Source organism: Procambarus clarkii, chromosome 83 (genome assembly GCF_040958095.1).
Source record: "Procambarus clarkii isolate CNS0578487 chromosome 83, FALCON_Pclarkii_2.0, whole genome shotgun sequence".
Taxonomy (NCBI): domain Eukaryota; kingdom Metazoa; phylum Arthropoda; class Malacostraca; order Decapoda; family Cambaridae; genus Procambarus; species Procambarus clarkii.
The window spans coordinates 2,576,574-2,601,698 of NC_091232.1; the positions used below are offsets into that span (position 1 = coordinate 2,576,574).

Sequence of the window (25,125 nt, forward strand, 5' to 3'; positions counted from 1 at the left end):
ACAAGAACACAAAAGCTCCTAATTTGACCAAACATTGCAGAATTTTTGTTATTTTTTGTTTGAGTTTATTTTCTGCCACATACGTATCTATAAATTTTACAATGTTAATCAAGATATATATTTTTTTTTCCTCAGTCCTCCATGGGCAGGGTTATAGAATTCTGTCAGGTAATGTGTTTTTTATTAAGTTATTGAACACTCAACCACAGAAGATGGTTGAATGGCTTTCAGAATGCTAGCCACCATACATACATTTTCCTTCGTCTTATAAGACAAAAACATTGTCCTCCTTTTCCCACTCCTAGCTGTCCTATCCTCGTATTACTTCTACGTGTTATGAGTCAAATTATTTCACAACTTTCTCCTCATAATTTCTATTCCTTTCTATCGAAAATGAGAAACATATTTCAGAGTTTCTCAGACGTTCGAGAGATTGATTATAAGATGTTTTAACGCACCACATTCTGGTATGCGACAATGAGAAAGAGTATAGGAAAATAAGAAACAGTATTGAGAAATGGTATAAAATAAATGTCCCTTTATGTTTCCTTGGATGACTATGATGTTAGAGGGAAATGACTCAATTAGAAAGCATGAAGATGTCCTTGTAGCTTACTGAGGAGGAGGGGACGAGATCTTGTGTGGGGGAGGAGCAGTGTGCTGGTGACATGACATGACATGACGTAAATGCAGTAGTAGTAATGGTGGTGTCGTTGACATGTTAAATGACGTAGATGTAATTGTGGTGATTGATGTTATGAGGAGGTTTTAATGACGTATTTGTGGGTGTGTGGTTATGTTGACTTTTTTGACTTTGGTGGTAGATAGGTTGACGTGTTGATGACGTATGTGAATTGGTGGTGCAATGTTGACGTATATGTGGTAGGGATGTTATAAATATTTAACGTATGTATATAGCTGTATTTTGACGCATTTTGACGCACATATTGGGGATGCTAATCATGCTGACGTATTATAAAGAACGTTTGTACTATAGCATTGAACGACTGAATCCACATTGATAGGGATTCAGTATTCAAGTAGTCTGAAAGACGTTAAGCTGAACCCAGGAGCTAGAGTTAAACCCATCACAACCGTAGAGAAGCAAGTCTGAATCTATCCCATCCCCTTAAAGTCTTAAACCAACTGCCACCCAAAAAAATATTAACATTTTCAACGTGCATAATAAACATTTGACCACTTAAGATAACATTAAGATAACAACAAGTACCAAACATTGCCATTAGTATGAGTGCGAATCACAGGACCCGCGACGAACGCCCAGATGTCAAAACATTCATAAATTAGATTCACGTTGAGAGTAAATAAAAAAATGAGTGACAGGTTTGGTGAGTCTATTCAGAGCTAAACTTCTAGTACTCAGTACTCTCACCCAGCGTATAGCCAACCGTCCTTACTGTAAAGAGTGAGATCGTATATAGGTATATAATAGGTATATGCATCGCGTGAGTAGGCGATGCATATACCTATTAAATCTATAATACATCCAGGGACATGAAAATAAGGCGTTTGCTAAGCTAGATCTATGACCACCTTATGTGAGATGGTCACATTATTGTGTACGTGTGACCGTGTTCACATTGGTTCGAATCCTGCCTGTGTCATTTAGAGTTCTTAGTGATATATATATATAAACCAAAAAGGTTTCCAGGGTTTATTTTGTGAATACTTGAAAATTTCAAGTTGTTCATGAAACCTGAATGCACCCATATAAGGGACTGAAACAGCTTAAGAATACTGTTCCTTACTTTTGGGGTTCCGTGGTCCAGTGGTACAGCACACATCGTTGCAACATGGGACTGGAGGTTATCTTGAGGTTATTTTGAGATGATTTCGGGGCTTTAGTGTCCCCGCGGCCCGGTCCTCGACCAGGCCACCACCCCCAAGGAAGCAGCCCGTAACAGCTGACTAACACCCAGGTACCTATTTTACTGCTAGGTAACAGGGGCATAGGGTGACAGAAACTCTGCCCATTGTTTCTCGCCGGCGCCAGGGATCGAACCCGGTACCACAGGATCACAAGACCAGCGTGCTGTCTGCTCGGCCGCTCGGCTCGACCGACCGCTCGGCCGACCGGGAAGAGAGGGAGAGAGAAGGAGAGGAACATGTCCGTAAAGATAGGAAGGAAAAAAGGAGGAAGTGGTAGCATGTAGAGAGGGAAGGCAGTGGAAGGAGAGGGGGGGGGGGATGATGACTAAGATGAGAAGTAGATATTGGAAGGGAAGGAGTAGACAAAAGTAGATGCAAAAAAGGGAAAGAATAGACAAAAGTATCCGTAAGCTGGGAAGGAGTGGATAAAAGTAGATATGGAAGAGAAAGAGTTGGCTATGGGAAGAGAAGGAGTTGGTAAAAGTAAATGTATGAAAGGAAGGAATACGCAAACGTAGATGTAGAACAAGGGTAAAAGTAGGGTAAAGGCAGATGTGATGAGAGAGAGAGAGAGAGAGAGAGAGAGAGAGAGAGAGAGAGAGAGAGAGAGAGAGAGAGAGAGAGAGAGAGAGAGAGAGAGAGTAGGCAGAAGTAGAAGTGAGAAGTAGGTGATACACAAGAGCCAGACAAGACCCAGTCCTAGCTGGAACACTCCCCTCCCCTTCCACCTTCCCCTCCCCCCCCTCCCTTCCCCCCACCCCCCCTAGCTCACACCACCACCACTCCATCAATGTCACTAAACACAAATACGCTCCATGAAGGGAATTCAGAATGAGACCCTCACACACTCGTGGCTGCGACAAGCAAACGTGATAAATTGCCTCTTACGTTCCTCTTACGACTAAGCACAGCGAAAACGAGAGAGACAAAAAAATATTATTTTTAGAAGAGGCAAAAAAAAAAAAACGCAAACCGGATGATCTATCCACCAAGACAGACAACTTTGAAGCTGATAACGCAGGAGTTGTGACAAATGTCTCGTTACTTTGGCCACAGATGGAACTAACGCTTGATATCATCACCTCTCGTTACTCTCGTGTAACTATGTAGATAAGAGAAGTATGACAGTTATTGGCGAGTTAAAGTAAAACAAAAATTAAACTGCATCTGGACGCTTCTCTTTCAAAAATTCTTACAATATAGAATATACAGAAAGTCATACCCGGTGGTGCCCGGGTCGACCCATGTATCTTAGATCTCTCTGTCTCTCTCTCTGTTCATGTCTTCCTGTTACTGTCTCTGTCTGTCTGTCTGCGTCTCTCTCTGTCTCTCTATTTAAGCTTAGACTATGGTTCATAAGGGCTATCAATTGACATATCTAGTGAGCTGCAAGCAAGAGCTGTTATCTTACCTCACTCAGCTTATATGAGTCCCGCTCCTAGTGACTCGTTTATTTCATGAGAATGTACTTTGAACCTATCACATGGGGGAACTGTAATATAATGAACCTAGTGAACCTCCCCTAAAAAACCTCTCTCTCTCTCTCTCTCTCTCTCTCTCTCTCTCTCTCTCTCTCTCTCTCTCTCTCTCTCTCTCTCTCTCTCTCTCTCTCTCTGAAAGAGAGTGGTGCACATCAGATCGTGACTGACTTGGGAAGTCAGAGAGGGGGGGGGGGTATGGGGTCCATGTGTTGATAATGTCATGATTGACTGGAGGCCTGGTCAGAGACCGGGCCACGGCTACACTGATCCTCGAAATAGTCAACAGGTAGTCAACAACAGATAAAAACATCTATATATGCTCATTAAAGTCTAAGTATGATTGGTAGAATTATTTTGTATTTACGGAAGGGAAGGGAAGGGAATTATCAAGCCATTACGACTATATAGCACTTGGAAGAGGTCAGAATAAGGATTTGGGATGGGACGGGGGAAAGGAATGGTGCCCAACCACTTGAACAGTCGGGGATTGAACCCCGACCTGCATGAAGCTAGACCGTCGCTCTACCGTCCAGCCCGAAGGGAGTGTGCCCTTGTGAGTCAGTAAACAAGTGAACGAAGGCGCTTCCCGACGTCTCTCCTAATCCACTGAATATCATGTCTCTCCTCTCTCTCTTCTTATCACTGGTCAGCAGGAACAGACGGCCAGCTTTGTGTTCATGTCAGTGACTGTGTACTCTCTCATAATATTACGACTTCCTTATCTCGTCTACGTCAACTAATCGTATAATATACGACACGGTAGATCGTAACTCTGCATTTTTAATGTTATATATCCGAGATCGCAGTAGAAGGGGCGAGTCACATGAGGGAACAGCAAACAGGATTTTTTCGATTCGTCTTATAATACAGTTTAGCAACAGTCACACAGCAACACACATCGTTTTATAAGTTAATGAAATATAAACATGCGAAGTGTCCAAGTTGCTAGTCCCACAACAGCCCGTCCTCCTAAGGTTTGCCAATGTCAAGAAAACGGTTAGTTTAAAGTGGTCTCTCCTAACCTACCAGAGGACCCAAAACAGAAAACGGGACAGTACGTCATTTTTGTCAGCCGCTTCTATTTTCTAGTACGACCATTTTTGTCCTTAAGTAACGCATACGAGCGAAAGGCGACGTTCTTTGTAGGAGGACAGGTTGTAGGAGGACAGGCTGTAGGAGGACAGGTTGTAGGATAACAGGTTGTAGGAGGACAGGCTGTAGGAGGACAGGCTGTAGGACGACAGGTTGTAGTAGGACAGACTGTAGGAGGACAGGTTGTAGGATAACAGGTTGTAGGAGGACAGGCTGTAGGACGACAGGTTGTAGTAGGACAGACTGTAGGAGGACAGGTTGTAGGATAACAGGTTGTAGGAGGACAGGCTGTAGGAGGACAGGCTGTAGGACGACAGGTTGTAGTAGGACAGACTGTAGGAGGACAGGTTGTAGGATAACAGGTTGTAGGAGGACAGGCTGTAGGAGGACAGGCTGTAGGAGGACAGGCTGTAGGAGGACAGGTTGTAGGATAACAGGTTGTAGGAGGATAGGCTGTAGGAGGACAGGTTGTAGGAGAACAGGTTGTAGGAGGATAGGCTGTAGGAGGACAGGTTGTAGGAGAACAGGTTGTAGGACAACATGCTGAAGAGTAACAGGGTAACTCGTCTCTAGCATCTTCTAATCACACGAACGAGACTCGAGGAGACGCAACCAGCTTTAATTCACGGACGAGCCCCCATACAAATACACCCATCACGCTTCACTTCACGAACGAGATCCTGGGCGATACAGCCATCACGTCTCACCTCACGGACACGACCCAGAGATATACATTCATCACATCTTCACACTTATCTCGTACACACGAAGCGCCTGGCAAGGTCCCTACTGTGTATTCAGGAGCATGACTTAATCAGCCCGCGTGTCAGAGTGCTCTACTGTTGCAAAACAAATATTGGCTAGCTTATGGAGTGTGGTGAGCGGTTGGGCGTGTCTGTAGAGACAGTGGTGGTGGTGGTGGGGCGTCTCCTGCCATCTTCAAGTATCTCTAACCACGAGAACATGTTACACAGCTGTCAATCACAAACTCTTACTCGGCTTCATTCTTGTGGAATGTGACAGCTTGTTAACATTAAATAGTGGCGCAAGAATAGAATACAAGTTGAGTGAATTGTGAGGGAGGTGCGTGAAGGGGTCGGTAACTAGCCTGGGCATCCACAGCAATAAAATATACAATGAGCCCTGCAATTGGTACGGGTTGACGACGCAGATAATTTAGAAGGTTAGACAGGATAGCGTCAAGAATGATTTGGAGTTATGTGTACACAAAGCCAAACATAACTATGTCAGTTATGACTTGAACTATACTTTGAGAAATTTATTTAACACCTCTCCCTGTCCCACTTTGCAGAGGTAGTTCTCATCCCCTCATTAATAATGTTAGCTACTCTAACTCCTAAGAATAAATGCCATGACCACATCTGCTTGTCACGGCCTCTTGTTAACTACAAACACCGATCCTCTTACACTAAGCTACACACAGATAACACAATAGCGTGATGTGTCAAACGATTAAGGCAGCGTCTGGGATGCTCTTTTCCTATTTATTTAGGCCTCTTTTGGGTCTTTTTTCTATTTGTTTCAGGGGCTTGAAGGAAGTCTTACTTCCTTCACTGTGTGGTGTCGTCCTGGTCTTATGTCAACTGTCCACAATCTCTACACCTTCCATTTGCTGGGACTGAGATTCTGAGTAAATTTATCTGTCAAACTCTGCGATCTTCTTGGAGTATCTCTCCATTCTCACCTGTCGTTACTCTGCTGATTGTACCTGGATGGGGTTCTGGGGGTTCTTTTACACCTCAAAACCGGCTCGGGACCAGGCTCGTGACTTGTGAGAGGTTGGTCCAACAGGCTGTTGCTTGGAGCGGCCCGCAGGCCCACATATCCATCACAGACCGGTTGGTCCGGTACTTGAAGAAAACTATCCAGGTTATTTGCATCGTCTGTAAATCTCGACATTTAAGAATCTAACCTCTCTAGTTCACAGGTGTATCATTAACATTAATTGGAAATAATAGGGTTCTAGCATCAGCAGCAGTAGCAGTAGGCATCCATCAGTCTCAGGAGACTATGGAGTTGCTCTCTGGTTGTCGGTCTGGAGTGGCCTCACCAGGGCGCAAAGCCAGGGTAGGTTGATTCAGGGGAGAAGCTGTTACCCAGGCAGCAGGTCCTCCCTCTCCACGGCGCTGAAAGTCTCCAATGGAAAGGCATACGCCAATACGATTGGTTCTAGCATCAGTCCACCAGGAACACTGCATGTTACTTCATGCTACTTTGAGTTCTCACCTCTCACTAAACTCCTTCGGTCACTCTCTCCTGCTTCTGAAGTTTGTGTAGAAGTCTCAAGTACGGAACTCAGTCAAATGCTTTTTGGCAAACTGTTAATTAGTTATATATATATATATATATATATATATATATATATATATATATATATATATATATATATATATATATATATATATATATATATCCCTTAAATTAGCTATACTCCCTGTCTTTATGATGTTGGCCAGGTACCTATGTTGCTCCTTTACCACCATGAGAACAAACCAGTACTTTCCCATGTCTGAAACTTAACTCAATGAAACTCAAGTTTCTAAAGGCCGTACTTATGTTGGCCAACCTGGCATATGCCGCTGATGTTATCATCTTGATGTGAGCTTCAGGGGACAGGTCTGGCGTGATATCAACCTCCAGGTTGACTTCTCTGATATGTGTGTGTGTGTGTGTATGGGAGTGTATGGGAGAGTGTGTGTGTGTACTCACCTATTTGTACTCACCTATTTGAGTGTGTGTGGGGGGGCAGGGGGGGGGGGGAGGGGGGGAGGGTGGGGGGAATGTCACGTTGACACCCTGGATGGTTCATCGTCTTACCAACAATAGACTCCAGACCCGACATGGTGCGCCCCCACGCCATGGTGTCGGCCCAATATGGTGTTGGATTATCTCGCTGGGCGGTGAAGAGACGATCAAATCCTCTTTGCTCGTCATTTATAACTATTACTTCCCCTGATGAGGAATATGCGCATCAATGAGGAAAATATATCATAAATGAGTATGTTGAGTGTTTTTTATATTGGTATACTGGTAGACACTTGGGGATAGGACAGTGGTGGTGGGATAGTGGTGGTGGTGGTGGGATAGTGGTGATGGTGGTGGGACAGAGATAGGGTGAACAGTGGTGGCGGCTCTGTGGTAGTTGGATAATGGTGACGGGACAATGATGTTTGGAAAGTGAAGGGACAGTAATGGTGAGACAGTAGTGAGACCCTACCTGTGGCAGGTGGCTACAGGTGACGGATCTCCAAATCATGAGCACTCCAGGTACAAACTCTGTGAGCAGGAACTACGGCATGATCTCCCCCTCTACATTATTGATTTCCCAATTATTAGACCATTCCATTGGTCTGATAATGTGAATTGGAACCATACATTCCATTGGTTTGTATGGGACCCATTGACATGAGGTACCTGGAGCTTAGCAATTACTTTATTCACTCTCGTGTTCTTGAAGATATCCTCATAATGCCCTCAAAATTTGCTAGTGCAGGCTACTGAACATATGGCCCTGTATGACTTACCTTCCTGCGAGATGGGGACTTTTAGTATCACTGCTCCCTTATTGACTCTTGTGTTGATGATGATATACTTATAATGCACCTAGAGTTTGCCAGTGCAGACTACTTATCATATGCCTCTGTATGACTAACCATCCTGTGTGGTGGGGATTTTTAGCATCACGTTGCTAGTTTTTTGACACACACTGTACTCCCCTACAAATAGTCTAGGGCAGCTGCACAAGTGCACATGTAACTAAATGTGTTAATAAAAAAATAACAACATTTACTTTCTAAGGGGAACCATTTGGTTACAGCGATCGAGATAACGTATAGGTAAAATTATTACAATGATGGAGATAAAGGGAAGAGATGGAATGGGTGAGTGGAGAAGCAGACAGAGGTGTGGAAAGGTGGTATATATATATATATATATATATATATATATATATATATATATATATATATATATATATATATATATATATATATATATATATATATATATATATATATATATTCAAAATATGACTACAGACGTAATCAGACGTAAAAGCTTCTTGTTTTCACGGGAGATTAATGATAAGATTAGACTATGGAAAGACAATAGAATATTATCACTGGGTGAGAAACGTGATCCATAAGAGGGTGCATAATGGCCAGAGGGCAAGTATACTCGCTATCACAACAACGTTCTCTCCTCTCACTATATCTCAATCCCAAGAGAGGCTTTGTATATGTCAACATCAACCCCCCCCCCCCCCCCTCCTATCCCCCACCCCAAAAAAATGAGATAATCCAGACGACTTGCAAAGATTGCATAGCACAGAAGTGCGAATGATACTCCGAGAGGGAGCCATGATAATAGAAAAACTCAGGCCACACACACACACACACACACACACACACACTCAAGCAAATACGAACACTTATGAATATACACAAACACCTTCCCAAACACACACAATTAATTACCTGCATTGATGTTGGAATACATAGCAGCAGTGTGATAACATCACCACAGGAAGTGTCTGTAGGATAGACAGGACAATGTGATGTGTTTCACACTGGAAATGATTAAAAATGGCTAGATAGATAGCGCTGGTCACATTGGAAGGAAGGAGGATAACGGGGAGGTGATAACATCCCTCAAATGCTCCAAAGAAGGGAGTGAGTTATCAGGAAAAAGCGTCGTGCCATTACGACTATATAGCACAAGGAAGGGACCTGGATAAAGATTTGGGATGGGACAGAGGGGGGGTGGGATGAATGGTGCCCAACCACTGGTAGACGGTCGGGGATTGAACGCCGACCGGCATGAAGTGAGACTGTCGCTCTACCGTCCAGCCCAAGTGGTTCGGCATGCCGCAAAGGAAACGAAAATGAGTATAAACGCATTTTATCGTGCATTTTATCTTCTCTCCCTTTTAAGAATAACCTATTAGATCCTTCTGAAGAACATGTTAGAACAATTTGTAAAACTTTCCCTTGATGACTGTCAATGGAAACAAGCCACTCTTCCAGTCAGATTCGGGGGCCTTGTTGCCCACACTGCCACCCAAATTGCTGTTCAAGACTTTTTATATTCCTCTTCCTGCACTGGATGCAATATAAACGATAGCAACAAATATATATTCCTTGTTTATATAAGCTGAAGCGATTACTAACCGTAAATTTCTTTATAGCGAGTTGCAAAACATGTATTCAGTTAGAAGTAACTTGATCTTAACATGTTTTTCTTAAGTCCTGTCTTAACAGGACCTAGAAATCATATTACAGAAACAATAGTATTAAAGACAACGAATCTCTCCTTCTCTCTCACTCTCTAAAAAAACCTGCAACATTCCTATCAGCTTTAAAACATTGTTTTAACCTTTAAATTGCTAAAGGTCATTAAACATTTAGTTCAAACATCATCCTTATGAATTAATTTAATTTAAAACATGGATTTTTTAACTTAATTCATGAATTCTGTCCATGAATCTACACAGGATCTGTCCCTGAATACTCACAGGATGTCCTTAATTTTTTACAGGATGTCTCTGAATCTTCACAAGATGTGGTCTTGAATCATCACTAAATTTGGCCCTGAAACATTACCGGATCTTGCCCTGAATCATAACTGGAAGATGCCATAAATCAAAATAGAATTTGACCCTAAATTAGCATAGACACTGGCCCTGAATCATCACAGAGTCTGGCTCAGAATGACCACAGAATCTGGCGTGAATCAACAGTAGTATCTGGCTCCGGATCATTACAGAATCTGGTGCAGAAACATAACAGGATCTAGCCCCTGAAACTTTACAGTATCTGGCCCCGAATCATGACATGATCTTGCCCTCAAACATCACAGTATCTAGCATTGAAACATCATATAATCTGGACCTGAAACATCCCAGTATATGACCGTGAAATATCAGCTTCATTGAATATTCTTATTTTTATCTCGAGTTCCTATGTAAACAAATGCTCAGACTCACGTCAAGCATTTGTTTACAAGCCCATGTGTGAGGCAGCACATTGTTTACAAGCCCATGTATGAGGCAGCACATTGTTTAGAAGCCCATGTATGAGGCAGTACATTGTTTACAAGCCCATGTATGAGGCAGTACATTGTTTACAAGCCCATGTATGAGGCAGCACATTGTTTACAAGCCCATGTATGAGGCAGTACATTGTTTACAAGCCCATGTATGAGGCAGTACATTGTTTACAAGCCCATGTATGAGGCAGCACATTGTTTACAAGCCCATGTATGAGGCAGCACATTGTTTACAAACAAATGAAAACGTCGCTTTTCAGACAAGTGAAATGCATTTAAAAAGTGGCCGTAAAAAATAACAAAGCCTCAAATCTTCCAACTCTTAGAGTGCAAGCCGACACACACACACACACACACACACACACACACACACACACACACACACACACACACACACACACACACACACACACACACACACACACACACACACTCCAACCACGAGTCGTGTTATGACAGGTGAGTGCATGAGCTCTGGAGAGTCTCTCCACACGCCCCCCCTCACTCTCCCCCACCTCCCCCACTCTCCCCACACCACTCCCACTCTCCCTACATTTTCTTATTCTTGTGGTCTCATTCTTATGCTCCTGTTCTTTTGTTCCTATTTTAATGTTCTTATATTCTCGAGATATCCAGAAATTGCTTCCTTGACAGAATGTTTACATTCTGTCAAATGAACATGTTTAGATTAGTGAGGGTAGAACATGTTTAGATTAGTGAGGGTAGAACATGTTTAGATTCGTGAGGGAAGAACATGTTTAGATTAGTGAGGGTAGAACATGTTTAGATTAGTGAGGGTAGAACATGTTTAGAGTGGTGAGGGAAGAACATGTTTAGATTAGTGAGGGTAGAACATGTTTAGATTGGTGAGGGAAGAACATGTTTAGATTAGTGAGGGTAGAACATGTTTAGATTAGTGAGGGTAGAACATGTTTAGATTAGTGAGGGAAGAACATGTTTAGATTAGTGAGGGTAGAACATGTTTAGATTAGTGAGGGTAGAACATGTTTAGATTAGTGAGGGTAGAACATGTTTAGATTAGTGAGGGTAGAACATGTTTAGATTAGTGAGGGAAGAATATGTTTGGTGAAGGGACAATGTGTTTAAACTAACCAATGCACATTAGTTGCACTAATTCCATTCTCCTGCAAGTAAAGTACGTCCTATGACTAATTGCTGGCGAGTGGTTATTCTCCTCTCCCAAATACTCAACACTGTTCCTCCTCTGTTTAGTTTCTTACGCTGACCTGAGCCATGCAATGCTCGCCTGATGACTTGTGGTCTATTTGGGCTCTGTACATCCTTCCTGGCCAGTTGATTTCAATTCCCCTTCATTGCAATGTTGCTATGACCTCTAACTCAATGTTTAATTGAAAAGGCGTCCTTAAAGTGGCACAGTTTTTAAAATATGAAAGATTGACTAGTCCTTGATCCAAAATATTTCCGGATATACTCTTCACGATATATTTTTTCCGGATATATTCTTTCGGATATACTGTTCCTGATTTAATCTTCGTGTATCGTTGAATGCTGAACGTCAAATGGAAGAACAAATTATTAATATGAAACCCAGACCAAGACGTTGAGAGTTCTTGGGTAAGAATTTGTAAATATTGTGAATTTAGGACAATGACGGTCTTCGCTATTTGTATATGAGCTTACGGGGCTCTGCGCTACTTGGATACAAATACCACGGTGTAGAGAGGCTGACCAGTGGGAATATAAGCACCATTAGGGGGCTGCTCTATTTGAACACAGGTGCCATAGGGGCTACTCATCAACACAGGTACCATAGGGGCTACTCATCAACACAGGTACCATAGGGACTACTCATCAACACAGGCACCATAGGGGCTACTCATCAACACAGGCACCATAGGGGCTACTCATCAACACAGGCACCATAGGGGCTACTCATCAACACAGGTACCATAGGGGCTACTCATCAACACAGGTTCCATAGGGGCTACTCATCAATACAGGTACCACACGGGGGGAGGTGCTACTCAGTTTCAACAGAGTTTGGTTATGTGATAGGGATGACGGAGCTCCCACAGTTGACCACCTTCTCCTCAGTCCTTCTCAGTCCTTCTCAGTCTTCTTAGTCTTCTCAGTCTTCTTAGTCTTCTCAGTCTGACTACCATCGTAGTTAATGACCGATTGCCAGTTCTTACTTAACGATCGAACTCCACTTAGTGAGCTCCTCTGAGCGGAACTTCAATGAACGAGGCGAGTTCTTCTTACTGAATTTCACAGAGAGAACTTCGCAGAAAATATGTCAATTGGTCTCCCTGTTTAGTGAGATCCTTCATACATTCATTGCTCCTACAATAAAAGATTGGGAATTCTGATTCTGATTCATCGGCTGATTCATCAGCAATGGCTGATTCTTCAGCCAGTGCCTTTCATCAGCCATTTTTTTTTTATCAACGGCTGATTCATCAGCAATGCATCAGCCGTCCTCACATTCATCTCTACTTCAGAAACGACAATGGTTATCGTATGGTGCCATTGTCTCCGGTCTGAGGTCTACCCCTACGTCCAGATATCCTCGAAACGATAGCCACGCCAGCAACATCTGCAATCGTTGAGATCTTTGCTACGTTCATTTGTTATCTACTGGCGGCTTATCTGTTGACTTTCCATTTGATGTCACACTTGTTCATGTGGATAATGCCTTACTGGTCCTGCTTTTAATGGTGTGGAGTTATTGTTGAATGGTTGAAGGTTTATAACACTCTTGTAAGCTACGGTGCTGAGAGTGAATCTGTTGTTATTTGACAGAGCTATGTAGTGCTGTGTGTGTATTCATCTAGCTGTGTTTGCGGGGGTTGAGCTCTGCTCTTTCGGCCCGCCTCTCGACTGTTAATCAATCAACTGTTACTAACTACAATTTTTCCCAACCCCCCTAGGATGCAGCCCGTAACAGCTGTCTAACTCCCGGGTACCTATTTACTGCTAGGTAACAGGGGCATTAGGGTGAAAGAAATTTTGTCCATTGTTTCTCGCCGGGAACCGGGAATCGAACCTCTGACCATTGGATTACGTGTCCAGCGTGCTGTCCACCGGCGCCACCTGTGTGTGTGTGTGTGTGTGTGTGTGTGTGTGTGTGTGTGTGTGTGTGTGTGTGTGTGTGTGTGTGTGTGTGTGTGTGAGTGTGTGTGTGTGTGTGTAACACTACCGTCGTGGCAGCAAGCGCACCTGAACTGCGTGTGTGAGCATCGCAGCTCAGCATCATCTTAGGATACCGGCACCCCACGACGATGCAAGCCGGGGCCAAGCACCAAGGTCCGCACCGCTGACTCCCAGAACACACTCTCTGGGTGTCTCTCCCAGAACACACACTCTGGGTGTGTCTCCCAGAACACACACTCTGGGTGTGTCTCCCAGAACACACACTCTGGGTGTGTCTCCCAGAACACACACTCTGGGTGTGTCCCCCAGAACACACACTCTGGGTGTGTCTCCCAGAACACACACTCTGGGTGTGTCTCCCAGAACACACACTCTGGGTGTGTTCCCCAGAACACACACTCTGGGTGTGTCTCCCAGAACACACACTCTGGGTGTGTCTCCCAGAACACACACTCTGGGTGTGTCCCCCAGAACACACACTCTGGGTGTGTCTCCCAGAACACACTCTAAGATGTACTGGCGTTTATTGCATGAAGGATTTTGAGAGATAAATTAGGTAAATATGATTGATTAAAGAAGAACCAGCCACAACATACAAAAGTAACGTTAATTCAACACTGAACACCGTTGATAACGTTGATTGAACGTTGAATTAAACGTTTCATAACGTTGATTCAACGTCCGATGAACGTTTCACTTGGATATTGTACCCACTACCTGGCTGGCGGGTTAGGAAGGCTAGACTCTTCAATCTTCTAAGCTAATAAGAAAATCGTAGAAAGGTTGATTTTGCTTGAGGAAGAGGTAGTTATAGAACCACTTGAATGGAACAATTAAAGGTGAATCAGCCGGGTAGATGTTATAAGAGCTTCCTAACTAAAATACGAAGAAACTCTCATTAATTTTTTTTTTAAGAATGTCTTTCTGAGAGATGTAATGCACACTTACTGCGAAGCCTTCCACACTAAGAAGTATGTCATATTTAGAAAGAGCTGAACCTACCAAATTTTGAGACAAGGAAGAAAATATGACATTATGAAGGTAATAGAATGAAAATCTCTGATATTCAAGATGAAGACATATATTTTTAAATACTTAAATTAATCAAATGAAACACAGCTATATATTTTTAAAACAGGTTGATTGTTATACAAAATACGATAATATCGAATATGTGTTTGAAATAGGATGAAGAAAACACTTATTTTTCAAGCTTTTGTCTTACAGTCACTTACACACTTACACTCAAAAGCTTTCAATTATCTGATTTGTTTGGATCCAGTAGTCTGTTATGGTTGAATGGGCATGGAAATAAGGAAAAGGGTCGTGAAGATGATGAAGAGGTTATTGATAGAAAGGGACGAGGGAACATAAAGGGGGGGGGGAGCCGGGTGTGACGAAAGTGAGGGAGAAGCAGGAGAGTGAGGGAGGAGTAGGGAGAAGGTGAGAGAAGGGCAGAGAAGGGCAGAGAAGGGGTTAAGGTGCGGGAGAAGCGTAGTGGTACTGGAGGAGTGTGGCGTGTGTGAGAAAGAGAAGAGTTAAAATAGTTAGGAGAATCCTAGCGAAGAAGTGGAGAAGGAGGGAGAGGGCGAGAATGAGAGAGGGATGGATTACGATGAGACGTAGATGTCGGTCAAGTTCGCCCTCAAGGTCATCCTCGAAGATCATGCTCCACAGCAATTGGTTGTCACTAACTGGCTTCTGTGAAAGATTATCCTCTTTGTTTCTTAATGTTCAGACATTTTTATTCACCATCTCTGTTTTCCATTCTTCCATCTTGTATGTATCCCCTCTCTATCTTTCTATCTGTTTATGTATCTCTGTCTCCTTCTTTATCTTCCAATGTCACCCTCAATGTCGTCAAACATTTCACTCTATCTTTCTATCCCTTCCTTCTCAATCTGTCTCATCTGTCTCCCTCTGAATCTGTCCTATCTTCTGTTCTCTGTCTTCTATCTTCGTATACGTTTGCTGGTCAGGGAGTTCATGACCCCCTTCTTCCCGGTAGCTGTGGTTGATCGTGGTTCAGTGAAGGGGACGCGGAACACACTTCCGGTGCGTGTGTCGTGGGGTGCCAGTCCAGAGTGCCAGCCCAGAGTGCCACCCAGAGTGCCGGACCAGAGTGCCGGCCGCTGCCACTAGTGGGCTGCCTGCCTTAGGTCATTGCCCAACCCGACTACAAGACAGCTGAGGAAGTCACCTCTGTCCGCTACTTTGTGGTCAGATTCGAAGATGAATTCAATCTTCAGTAAAGTCATCGTTTAGCGCCACGAGTATAATTGTCCAATACTAATAGGCATGACATGGGGAGCTGGAACTCGCTTCCCCAAAGTTACTGATAGGTAAGCATGTTTATGCTTACCTATCACACACACACACACACACACACACACACACACACACACACACACACACACACACACACACACACACACACACACAAAGGGGGCGCCGGTGGCTGTGTGGATACGTAATCCTGTGGCCCAGGTTCGATTCCCGGCGCCGGGGAGAAAAAATGAGCAGAGTTTCTTTCAGCCTGATGCCCCTGTTACCTAGCAGTAAATAGATACCTGGGAGTTAGACAGCTGTTACGGGCTTCTTCCTGGGAATGTGTGTGTGTCAAAAAAAATAGAAGTTAGTAACAGTTGATTAAGAGTTGAGAGGCGGGCCGAAAGAGCACAGCTCATCCCCCGCAAGCACAACTAGGTGAAAATACACACACACAAAATTAGAGGCTGGGATGGTGTTATGATAAGTTGGATAAAAGCTTAGTTATTTCAAATAAAGCAGAGTTAGCATAAATGAAGTAAAGTTCAAGTGGGAGACCGATGTAAGTGCTGTGCTTCAGGGCTCTGTTCCAGGACCTCTGTTCTACATTATAAAGACAATTTAGACACAGAATTGAACATCAACATTCCAAATTTGCAGACGATGAACAAATAAGGTGGGGAAATAAATTTAACAGAAGACACACACTGGTTGCAATATTACCTAGATTGACTTTCAACATGGACGAGAGATTGACAGATTCAGTTTAATGCTGAAAAATGTAAGGTTCTCTGCTTAGGATGACAGTCACTAGATATCAGCTGGACAAAGTTAATAATGCGAAAGCTGTATGCGAGAAGGACTTAAAGAGTCACGATTAGGAGGGATCTTAAGTAGGGATCTTAAACTATTAAATTACTGCTTAAATACTTCTGCCTTCTGAGAATACTTCTGGGAATTATTTCTGCCTTGTCAGAAAGATTTCTAATATATGTTCTTGAGTTTTATCTTCTCCTTATTTTGCCCCATTTAGATTATGCAGTTCAGGTTTGGTCTCCATACTACAGAATGAATTACGGGCTCACTATATCCCGTGCTACATGAACATTTCGTTCTGAGTAGCTAAATTTAAAACAACAAACAACATACAGAATGAACATAAACCACGTCAAGTTAATCCCAGGGATTACAAACCCCACTTATGAAGAGAGAGAGATTAAAAAAGATTTAATCTGTTTTTAAAGAAAAAAAATTAACAAGATTTAATTAAAAGTCTGCGTTGATATTAACTACATCAACATAGATAGAACTCGGAACAACATATGTAATTTTGACAAATTTAGACATTAGAAATATTAGTATGCAAACAGGATTGCCGAATTATGGCTCAAATTATCAGGAAGATAATAGTCGGGAGATTGTTGGATTGTTTCAAATATGGGTTAGATAAATATATGAATGAGTTTGGGGGGATACAAATAGAAGCTGTCTTAATGGGTTAATGGGCTTTATGCAGTTCCTTCATTCTTATATGGCTCTTATGTTTTTATATTCCTCATTAGCTTTGCGTCATCTGGGGACATTGACACGCACGAGTTCACCCCCTTCGGACAAGGTCATTCACATAAATTGTAGTTAGAAGTGGTGTGTGTGTGTGTGTGTGTGTGTGTGTGTGTGTGTGTGTGTGTGTGTGTGTGTGTGTGTGTGTGTGTGTGTGTGTGTGTGTACTTACCTACTTGTACTTACCTAGTTGTGCTTGCGGGGTTTGAGCTCTGGCTCTTTGGTTCCCGCCTCTCAATTGTCAATCAACTGGTATACAGGGTCCTGAGCGTACTGGGCTCTATCATATCTACACTTAAAACTGTGTATGGAGTCAGCCTCCACCACATCACTTCCTAATGCATTCCATTTGTCAACTACTGTGACACTGAAAACATTCTTTCTAATGTGTTTATGGCTCATTTGGGTACTCAATTTCCACCTGTACTCACCTAGTACTCACCTAGTAAACACACACACCTGTGTGTGTGAATGATAATATTTAGAAGTGTGAGACTAATTGTGTGCGAAATACATACACAGAGAGATGGAGAGATAAAGATAGCGTAATCTGTCTCATTACGATTATCTCTCCCGCCTACGTCTCTCACTTCCTACGACACACACACACACACACACACTACACTGCCATCTACCTCAACTACAAGATCCAATACTGTTACAATCAAAATATTTTATATTAACCAACTCCCACAGTAACTTTATACACACCACCTCATGTAAATGATCCCTTTTTTGTTGCCATAGGAACCTCATGGCTATCAGAAGGACCCATGACAATCAGAAGGACTTCATGGACCCCAAGAGAGACTCCATGACACCACTAAAGAGGGATACCAAAGCATTAAATGGGTGATTCTTAATATCTAATGGCACCCAGCGAAATCCATGAGATTCAGTGGACTCTCCACAGTCCCCAGCAAGAACCACAAGTGCCGGGAGAGTCCCAACAAGACCCACTTGCCATAGGAGAGTCCCCACACTGTCTAACAGGATCTTTCAAGCCCAGGAGAGTCCCATTAGACCATTAATGTACTCACCAGCAGGAAGTATGTTGCTGTCATCGTTGTTGGCGAGACGTCACTCAGGGTGATGGTTGGTCACTATTACACACTTTTTTCCCTCTCTACTCTCCCCCTCTCTCTCCTCTCTCTCTCTCACTGTAACATTCGTCACTGCTAAGCGCTGTCTTACACTGAGAATATATATATTTATCTGTATATATTTTCCTTTCACATTTTTTTCTGAGCAGCGACTGACTGAGCCTCGATTCTCTAACAAATTATCAGTTATTTGTAATCCTTGTACGTTTCCGAGTATTGGTGAGTTTATAGTATAACTATTATGTATTTACTTATGGGACTTGCACACGGAGTCAAGCTTGATCTAAGCTTCGGCGATTCACGAGAATATGGATCATCACTAGTATTCCGAAGCGGGTTCACAGGTTTTTATATTTGAGGATGATGGCATATACCCATAAGATCAATGATGCCCAGCCTGAGCAGGTAAGTTGAGACGTAGATGGATGAGTTAGGTGTCAGGAGGTGGGCAGCAAGTGTCAGGAGGTGGGCAGCAAGTGTCAGGAGGTGGGCAGCAGGTGTCTGGAGGTGGGCAGCACGAGTGTCAGGAAGTGGGCAGCAAAGGTTCTAAGCTCTAGGCGATGTGGTTATCGAAATGATCTTCAGACGAGGTGAGCAGAGCGAAGGGGCCTCCGGTCGATATTGGCAGCGTTTAGGAACTTGTTGACAGCGAAAAGGGCTCCGGGCGAGGGTGTGGGCAGCGTGGCGAGGCTCCAGTCGAGGAGGGCGCGACACGCCTTGTCAGTGGTAGTGGGTGTCGACGACTGACCACCCGCAGGCCCGAACACCATGCTGCTGCTGCTGCTGCCTCTACCATCCCCTCCCCCACAACCACACTAACAACATACCCTCCCCCCCTCCCACTCCCCCCACACTCCCTTTCTCTCGACTCCTCAGACCTAACAGCCTCTCACACAAGCACTCACCTCACACCTTGCTTTTTATGGGCTGCGACAGGCTGCAATTGAACTCCCCCGCCTTCAAATGCAAGTATTGATGTCACTCTTAGTGAAGAGTTACGGGGTATTCATGCCCGTGCCACCTCTTTGGGTGGCTTAATCTGCATCAATCAGTCGTTAGTAAAGAGCCGAGAGTAACTAGGATGTCAACAGTAATTATTAGTTATGCACTTCACATGGTTGCCAGTTTTACACTTTAAAAATAACTAATTCCGGTCAAACACGAAGGGATTGACCGGATAATAGACAAGGAAACATTACCTAATGGGAGCATATAGCTCAGAGTGTCCCCATTGGTGCTGCCTTATCTATACGTTAATATCCCTGCCAACAACAAAACAAACAAACTTGAAGGATTATGTTATTCCTCCTTAGAAGAATTCCTCTAAGGGCACTTTTAAAGTTAGGATACTTCTTGAATGGTGTTTTAAAGTCCAATGGGGGGTAGAAATAGCCTAAGCTACTCTATCCCATTGAGATATATTTTTTTCTTGTCTCAATAAACTTACTTGAACTTGAACTTGAAAGCTCACTGTGGTGTCTTGGCTGTCACACTCGCCTACCACGCGAGGAGACTTGAGATCGAACCCTGAACAAAGTGGGAGGATTGCCCGACTATGAGTTATCACATATCTCTTATAGTCTTTGTAACTCCTCGACGCTGTGACACAAGAAGCAACTGTGGGACCTGGACGAAATAGATTAGAGGAAGGATTTCACTGAGCTGTTGGTGGGAGAGCTGAGGGAGGAAGAGGTCTTAGGTTCCAAACATTTAGCTGAGGTAAGAAGGGCTCTAAGTCTGCCAACAGCCAGGTATGTAGCGGAGTGCTCCTGGTGTGTGTGAGCAGTAGTCTGCTCTTGTACATTCTCAATACACAAATGAATTAGGAATAATTACAGATTTTGAGGCTTCAAAATTTTTCGGTAGTTAAAAGTATTGTTTATTCATTGTGTTGGGGTACTTGGAGCCAGTGTATATATATATATATATATATATATATATATATATATATATATATATATATATATATATATATATATATATATATATATATATATATATAATATATGACAAAGAGTGAGAGAGAATCAAGAAGTTGCAAATCACCAGAATTATATTAGAGTTAATGTCAATCTTATTGTAAACGCTAAGCTGGTTTACGAGGCAGTACTTAGCACGTGGTCACAGAATAGCACTTGAGCACGTGGTGGCCGAGTAGCACTTGAGCACGTGGTGGCCGAGTAGCACTTGAGCACGTGGTGGCCGAGTAGCACTTGATACATTCCTCAGCACGTCCGTCACTCCTCCCGAGACGAGGTACCACATGTGCATTCTTTAAGAGTTCTTGGAAGTTATCTCAAGTCTTCCGCCGCTGGTGGCTAGGTCTTCACCTCGTCTCACACGCCGGCTACGAGGAAGCTGAGACAGTTAACCAGAGAGTTAACCGGATATTACCCAATTATCCGAAACGCTGTGCGTATTAATGGGTATAGGCATTCCCTCGTTCATAGTCTAGATTTCTCTCTCTAGAAATCCCACATTCTGCTTGTAACTCATTTTGTTTATATGTACTTTTAACTAAGTAAAGTATTTTAATTATTTTTATAATTAATATTATAGAGGAGAGCGAGACGCCAACAGCAGTAAAATAACACGTTTTAACTCTTTATTTCTGCTGGATACAGTAGAAAATTTTTTGGAAATTGATTTCTGGCATAACTAAAGGCTATTTAAAGCCATTATTTGCCAATACTGAGTTGAGGAACGAAGCTATTTGAGCAGCACTATAAACTAAACTACAGTTATGCCATATCTTTTATAGAATAGTCTGTCCTATACTTGCTCAGTTTTCTATCACTTGTCAGGTCCCACACACCAGGGGTAAACAAACCAGACGAGGACCAACCCAAACAATGTGCGCGTTTCATACCCTCACTTTATTGTTTACGTGTCAGACTTAGGTTCTGACTGCTGCACGTGTTAGTGTGTGTTTTGACTGCTGCACGTGCCGGTGAGTGTTCAGACGGCTACACGTGTCGGAGTGTTCGGTGTTCAGAATGCTGCTTGTAATAATCGAGCATACCATTTAGATTCACATGTTGCTAATGTATTTAATAATAATAACTAATTATTATTATTATTATTATTATTTTATTCATAAAATATACGTAAGAACGTAATACAGTGGGTTATTTGTACGTACAGTGAGTTTGTATTAAATAAAGCCTTATTGAAATGTATTAAATACGAGAAACCTGTCGGTTAAATAGAGCCCTTGAGCCCAACGGTACGAGACTATGCACTATTCTGCACATTCCATGCGACCCCTGAGCTTAACATGCCCTCTCCTCCCCAACCCTTCCCCCTCCCATTCCATACTCCTTCTCCCCTCCCTCCTTCCTCACCCCCACCTCCCCTATATAACCCCCCATTCACCCCCCCACTATAACCCCCCATCCCCCCCCCCCCCCCCCCGCACCCGCCCCGTCTACAGTCCGGCCGCGGCGACACTAGTGTCGTAAGTCCGCCTCCCAGCCGACGGACAGGACGTGTTGCTTATCCGTCGTACACTCCGCATTGGTGCCCTGGGGACCTCTTGATCTCTACTCCCTCAACCTGCAGCCACTTGGGCAGGACGGTGGAGCGACCGTCTCGCTTCATGCAGGTCGGCGTTCAATCCCTCATTGTCTACAAGTGCTTGGGGGGGGCACTATTCCTTTTTCCATGTCCCATCCCCACATACATATCATGACTCTTTCCAAGTCCTATATTTGTCGTAATGGTTTGGCGCTTTTCCCTGGTAATTTCATCACTCCTTCCTCCCCGCCCCCCTTTCCCTATGCTCAAGCTTTTGTTGTTGTTGTTTTAGATACAGCTACTGGGAACAAAAAGTTCCAAGCAGCACGGGCTATGGTGAGCCCGTGGTGCACTTATCTGGCCCAGGAGCGGGGCTGTATGTCTAACGTGTTATATTGCATAGAACGTCGCTTTGCGCTCGTATGCGTTACATAGGGCCAAAAATTGTCGTACTAGAAAATGGAAGTGGCTTGCGAAAGTGACGTTCTGTCCCGTTTTCTGTTTTGGGTTCTCTGGTAGGTTAGGAGAGACCACTTTAAATTGATCGTTTTCTTGACGTTGGCAAACCTTAGGAGGACGGACTGGTGTGCTGCATGCGCAAGCACACACCCGTCAGCCAGTCTTCTCGAGTTACCACAACGGACAAAAAATGGTGTATTTGAACACCCTAACCTAACCGAGAAGGGGAAGAGAACTAAATCAGGAGAAGCGCTTACGACTATATAGTACTGGGAAGGGGGTCAGGATTTGGGATGGGACGCCCCTTTATGTGTCTGATGCGGATTTTGACCTCAAAATGCGGTTAAATTAGGCAAGAGAACAGGTTGCACACGCTCACGGATGCAACCCGGCCTCCGACTATGTTCATTCCATCCGGCGGCCGACCCTAAAGACGCATTCACCCTTTCTAACATACTGTTCATTCAAAATATTAATTTCTTCCTTAGAAAATTTATATTAATATATAGTAGCATGGTGAGCACATTTAGGCATAGGTTAGGCAACCTGTCATCTGGCCAGGCTCGTTAAAGCGGCGGCCGTACCCCCCCCCCCTTTAAATCGCATTCATCTGAATTAACATGGTACATATTATATATAGGTTTCTTCTGATATATTACTTAACATTATTATTTATTAAATTTCTATGTACAGTTAGGGGCGTAGGGCTGGTGATTAGGTTCTGATGGTGAATATTTGTATTTGAAGTACGCGGGTGAAACATTTACAAAACTGTGATTCGAACAGAGGTCATTAGCGAAGCACTGTTCGAGAAATGTTCGAACGTCATCAGTCGTGTGTAACTGTTTTCATTCATAAACAGGGGGTTTGACGGGTGGATTAATGAGCATTTGGCCTTTGTTGATGAGGACAGGTTGGTTGATGAAGGTTGAAACAGTTACCGACGCGGAGGTTGAAGCAGCAACAACAATGGAGGCTGAAACAGCAACAACAACGGAGGCTGAAGCAGCAACAACAATGGAGGCTGAAGCAGCAACAACAACGGAGGCTGAAGCAGCAACAACAACGGAGGCTAAAGCAGCAACAACAACGGAGGCTGAAGCAGCAACCACAACGGAGGCTGAAGCAGCAACCACAACGGAGGCTGAAGCAGCAACAACGGAGGCTGAAGCAGCAACAACGGAGGCTGAAGCAGCAACAACGGAGGCTGAAGCAGCAACCACAGCAGCACCATAGCCCCCAACAAGAGCGCCGGGTATCCTGGCGGCAGCTAAGGGCCGTTCATCAGAGCGCCATATTAATAAGTTGATAGCACTTGAGCGGCGCCCAAATCAACTCCCTGGCGGGTACACCTTGATGAATCACTTCCATTGACGTTCCTCATACATTCTTGTCTCGTTCCGCCCAGTTGCTGGTGTGGCGTTCGTTCGGACGTGCTTCGTAGTGAGACGGAACGTTGAGACGTGTGTCTGTCTCCTCTATCCTAATAGAGTATCCTCTAGCAGTCTAGCCTAACCTCTAATAATAAAAATATCCTCTAGCCTAATCGTCGGATATTTTTACGGGTCGACCAGTCCATTAAAAATGCGGTGTAATAGCATTATTGATGGCACTATATTGATGTTTTTCTATGGTTCGGTTTCGATTGAGTTCGTGGGTGATATGGGTTTGTATATTTTTTGTAAGGTAAATCTTCTTCCATCTCTCTCTCTCTCTCTCTCTCTCTCTCTCTCTCTCTCTCTCTCTCTCTCTCTCTCTCTCTCTCTCTCTCTCTCTCTCTCTCTCTCTCTCTCTCTCTCTCCCCCTCTCTCTCTCTCTCCCTCTCTCTCTCTCTCTCTCCCTCTCCCTCGCTCTGGGTACATAGAATTAATTTCAATTGATTTAAATTCAACTAATAATAACAGTTCCTGAAAATATATGAAGAGTTTCACCTTAATTGTGCTTTTTTTTACGATTCATGGAAAAAATTAAATATATATAGTAGCCATCGTGCCTCAGGTTCCAAACTTTTTCTAGTTAATGAGTTTGAGTGTATAATATCAAGATTTATGTATTTATTAGGTAATAATGGCCAGAAAGATATCAAAGCTTAGTAATTATAGGCATTTATAAACAAAAATTATAGACAGTTACAATAACGTGGCTGAAGATACAATGACAAAAAGCACACAAGAAGATGGAAAACTACGACGTTTCGGTCACTCTTGGACCATTATCTTGGACCAGTCAAGATACCGTCTTGGACCGTCTTGGACCAGTAGGGGGGGGGGACTTGATAATGGTCCAGGACGGACCGAAACGTCATCGTTTCTTCATCTTCTGATGTGTAGTTTGGTTATAAAAAAAAAAAAATTGTATAGTGAAAAATGCCGTAGGATTTAAGTCGACCTTAACCGGACATGTGACGCAGGCTGAGAGTTAAGGGTTATCTGTTGCTTCTGTTAGTCTCCCGAACCCTCTGTGAAGAATGTTACTGAGATTGTTAATATATTCTTGTGTTCACTGATGCGTAACAGATAGGAGAGGGGGGGAGGGGTTGATTCTTTTTCATTTGA

At 43.4% G+C, this 25,125-nt stretch overlaps 2 protein-coding genes across 2 annotated transcripts in view; one reads left to right on the forward strand and one right to left on the reverse strand.

The window, feature by feature from the left end:
- The window catches only part of LOC123768758 (ADAMTS-like protein 4), a 59,401-nt gene extending 40,022 nt beyond the window's left edge, over positions 1-19,379 (reverse strand). Inside the window, exon 1 of the mRNA XM_045759528.2 lies at positions 18,533-19,379. Within this exon, the coding sequence (XP_045615484.1) occupies positions 18,533-18,556 (24 nt within the window). The 5' untranslated portion in view covers positions 18,557-19,379. The remainder of the gene's footprint in view (positions 1-18,532) is intronic.
- Positions 19,380-23,491: 4,112 nt separating this feature from the next.
- LOC138358338 (S-antigen protein-like) lies at positions 23,492-23,806 on the forward strand. The gene has a single exon (XM_069316172.1). It carries the CDS (start codon positions 23,492-23,494, stop codon positions 23,804-23,806), a length of 315 nt encoding a protein of 104 aa, XP_069172273.1.
- The last annotated feature ends 1,319 nt before the right edge of the window (positions 23,807-25,125 follow it).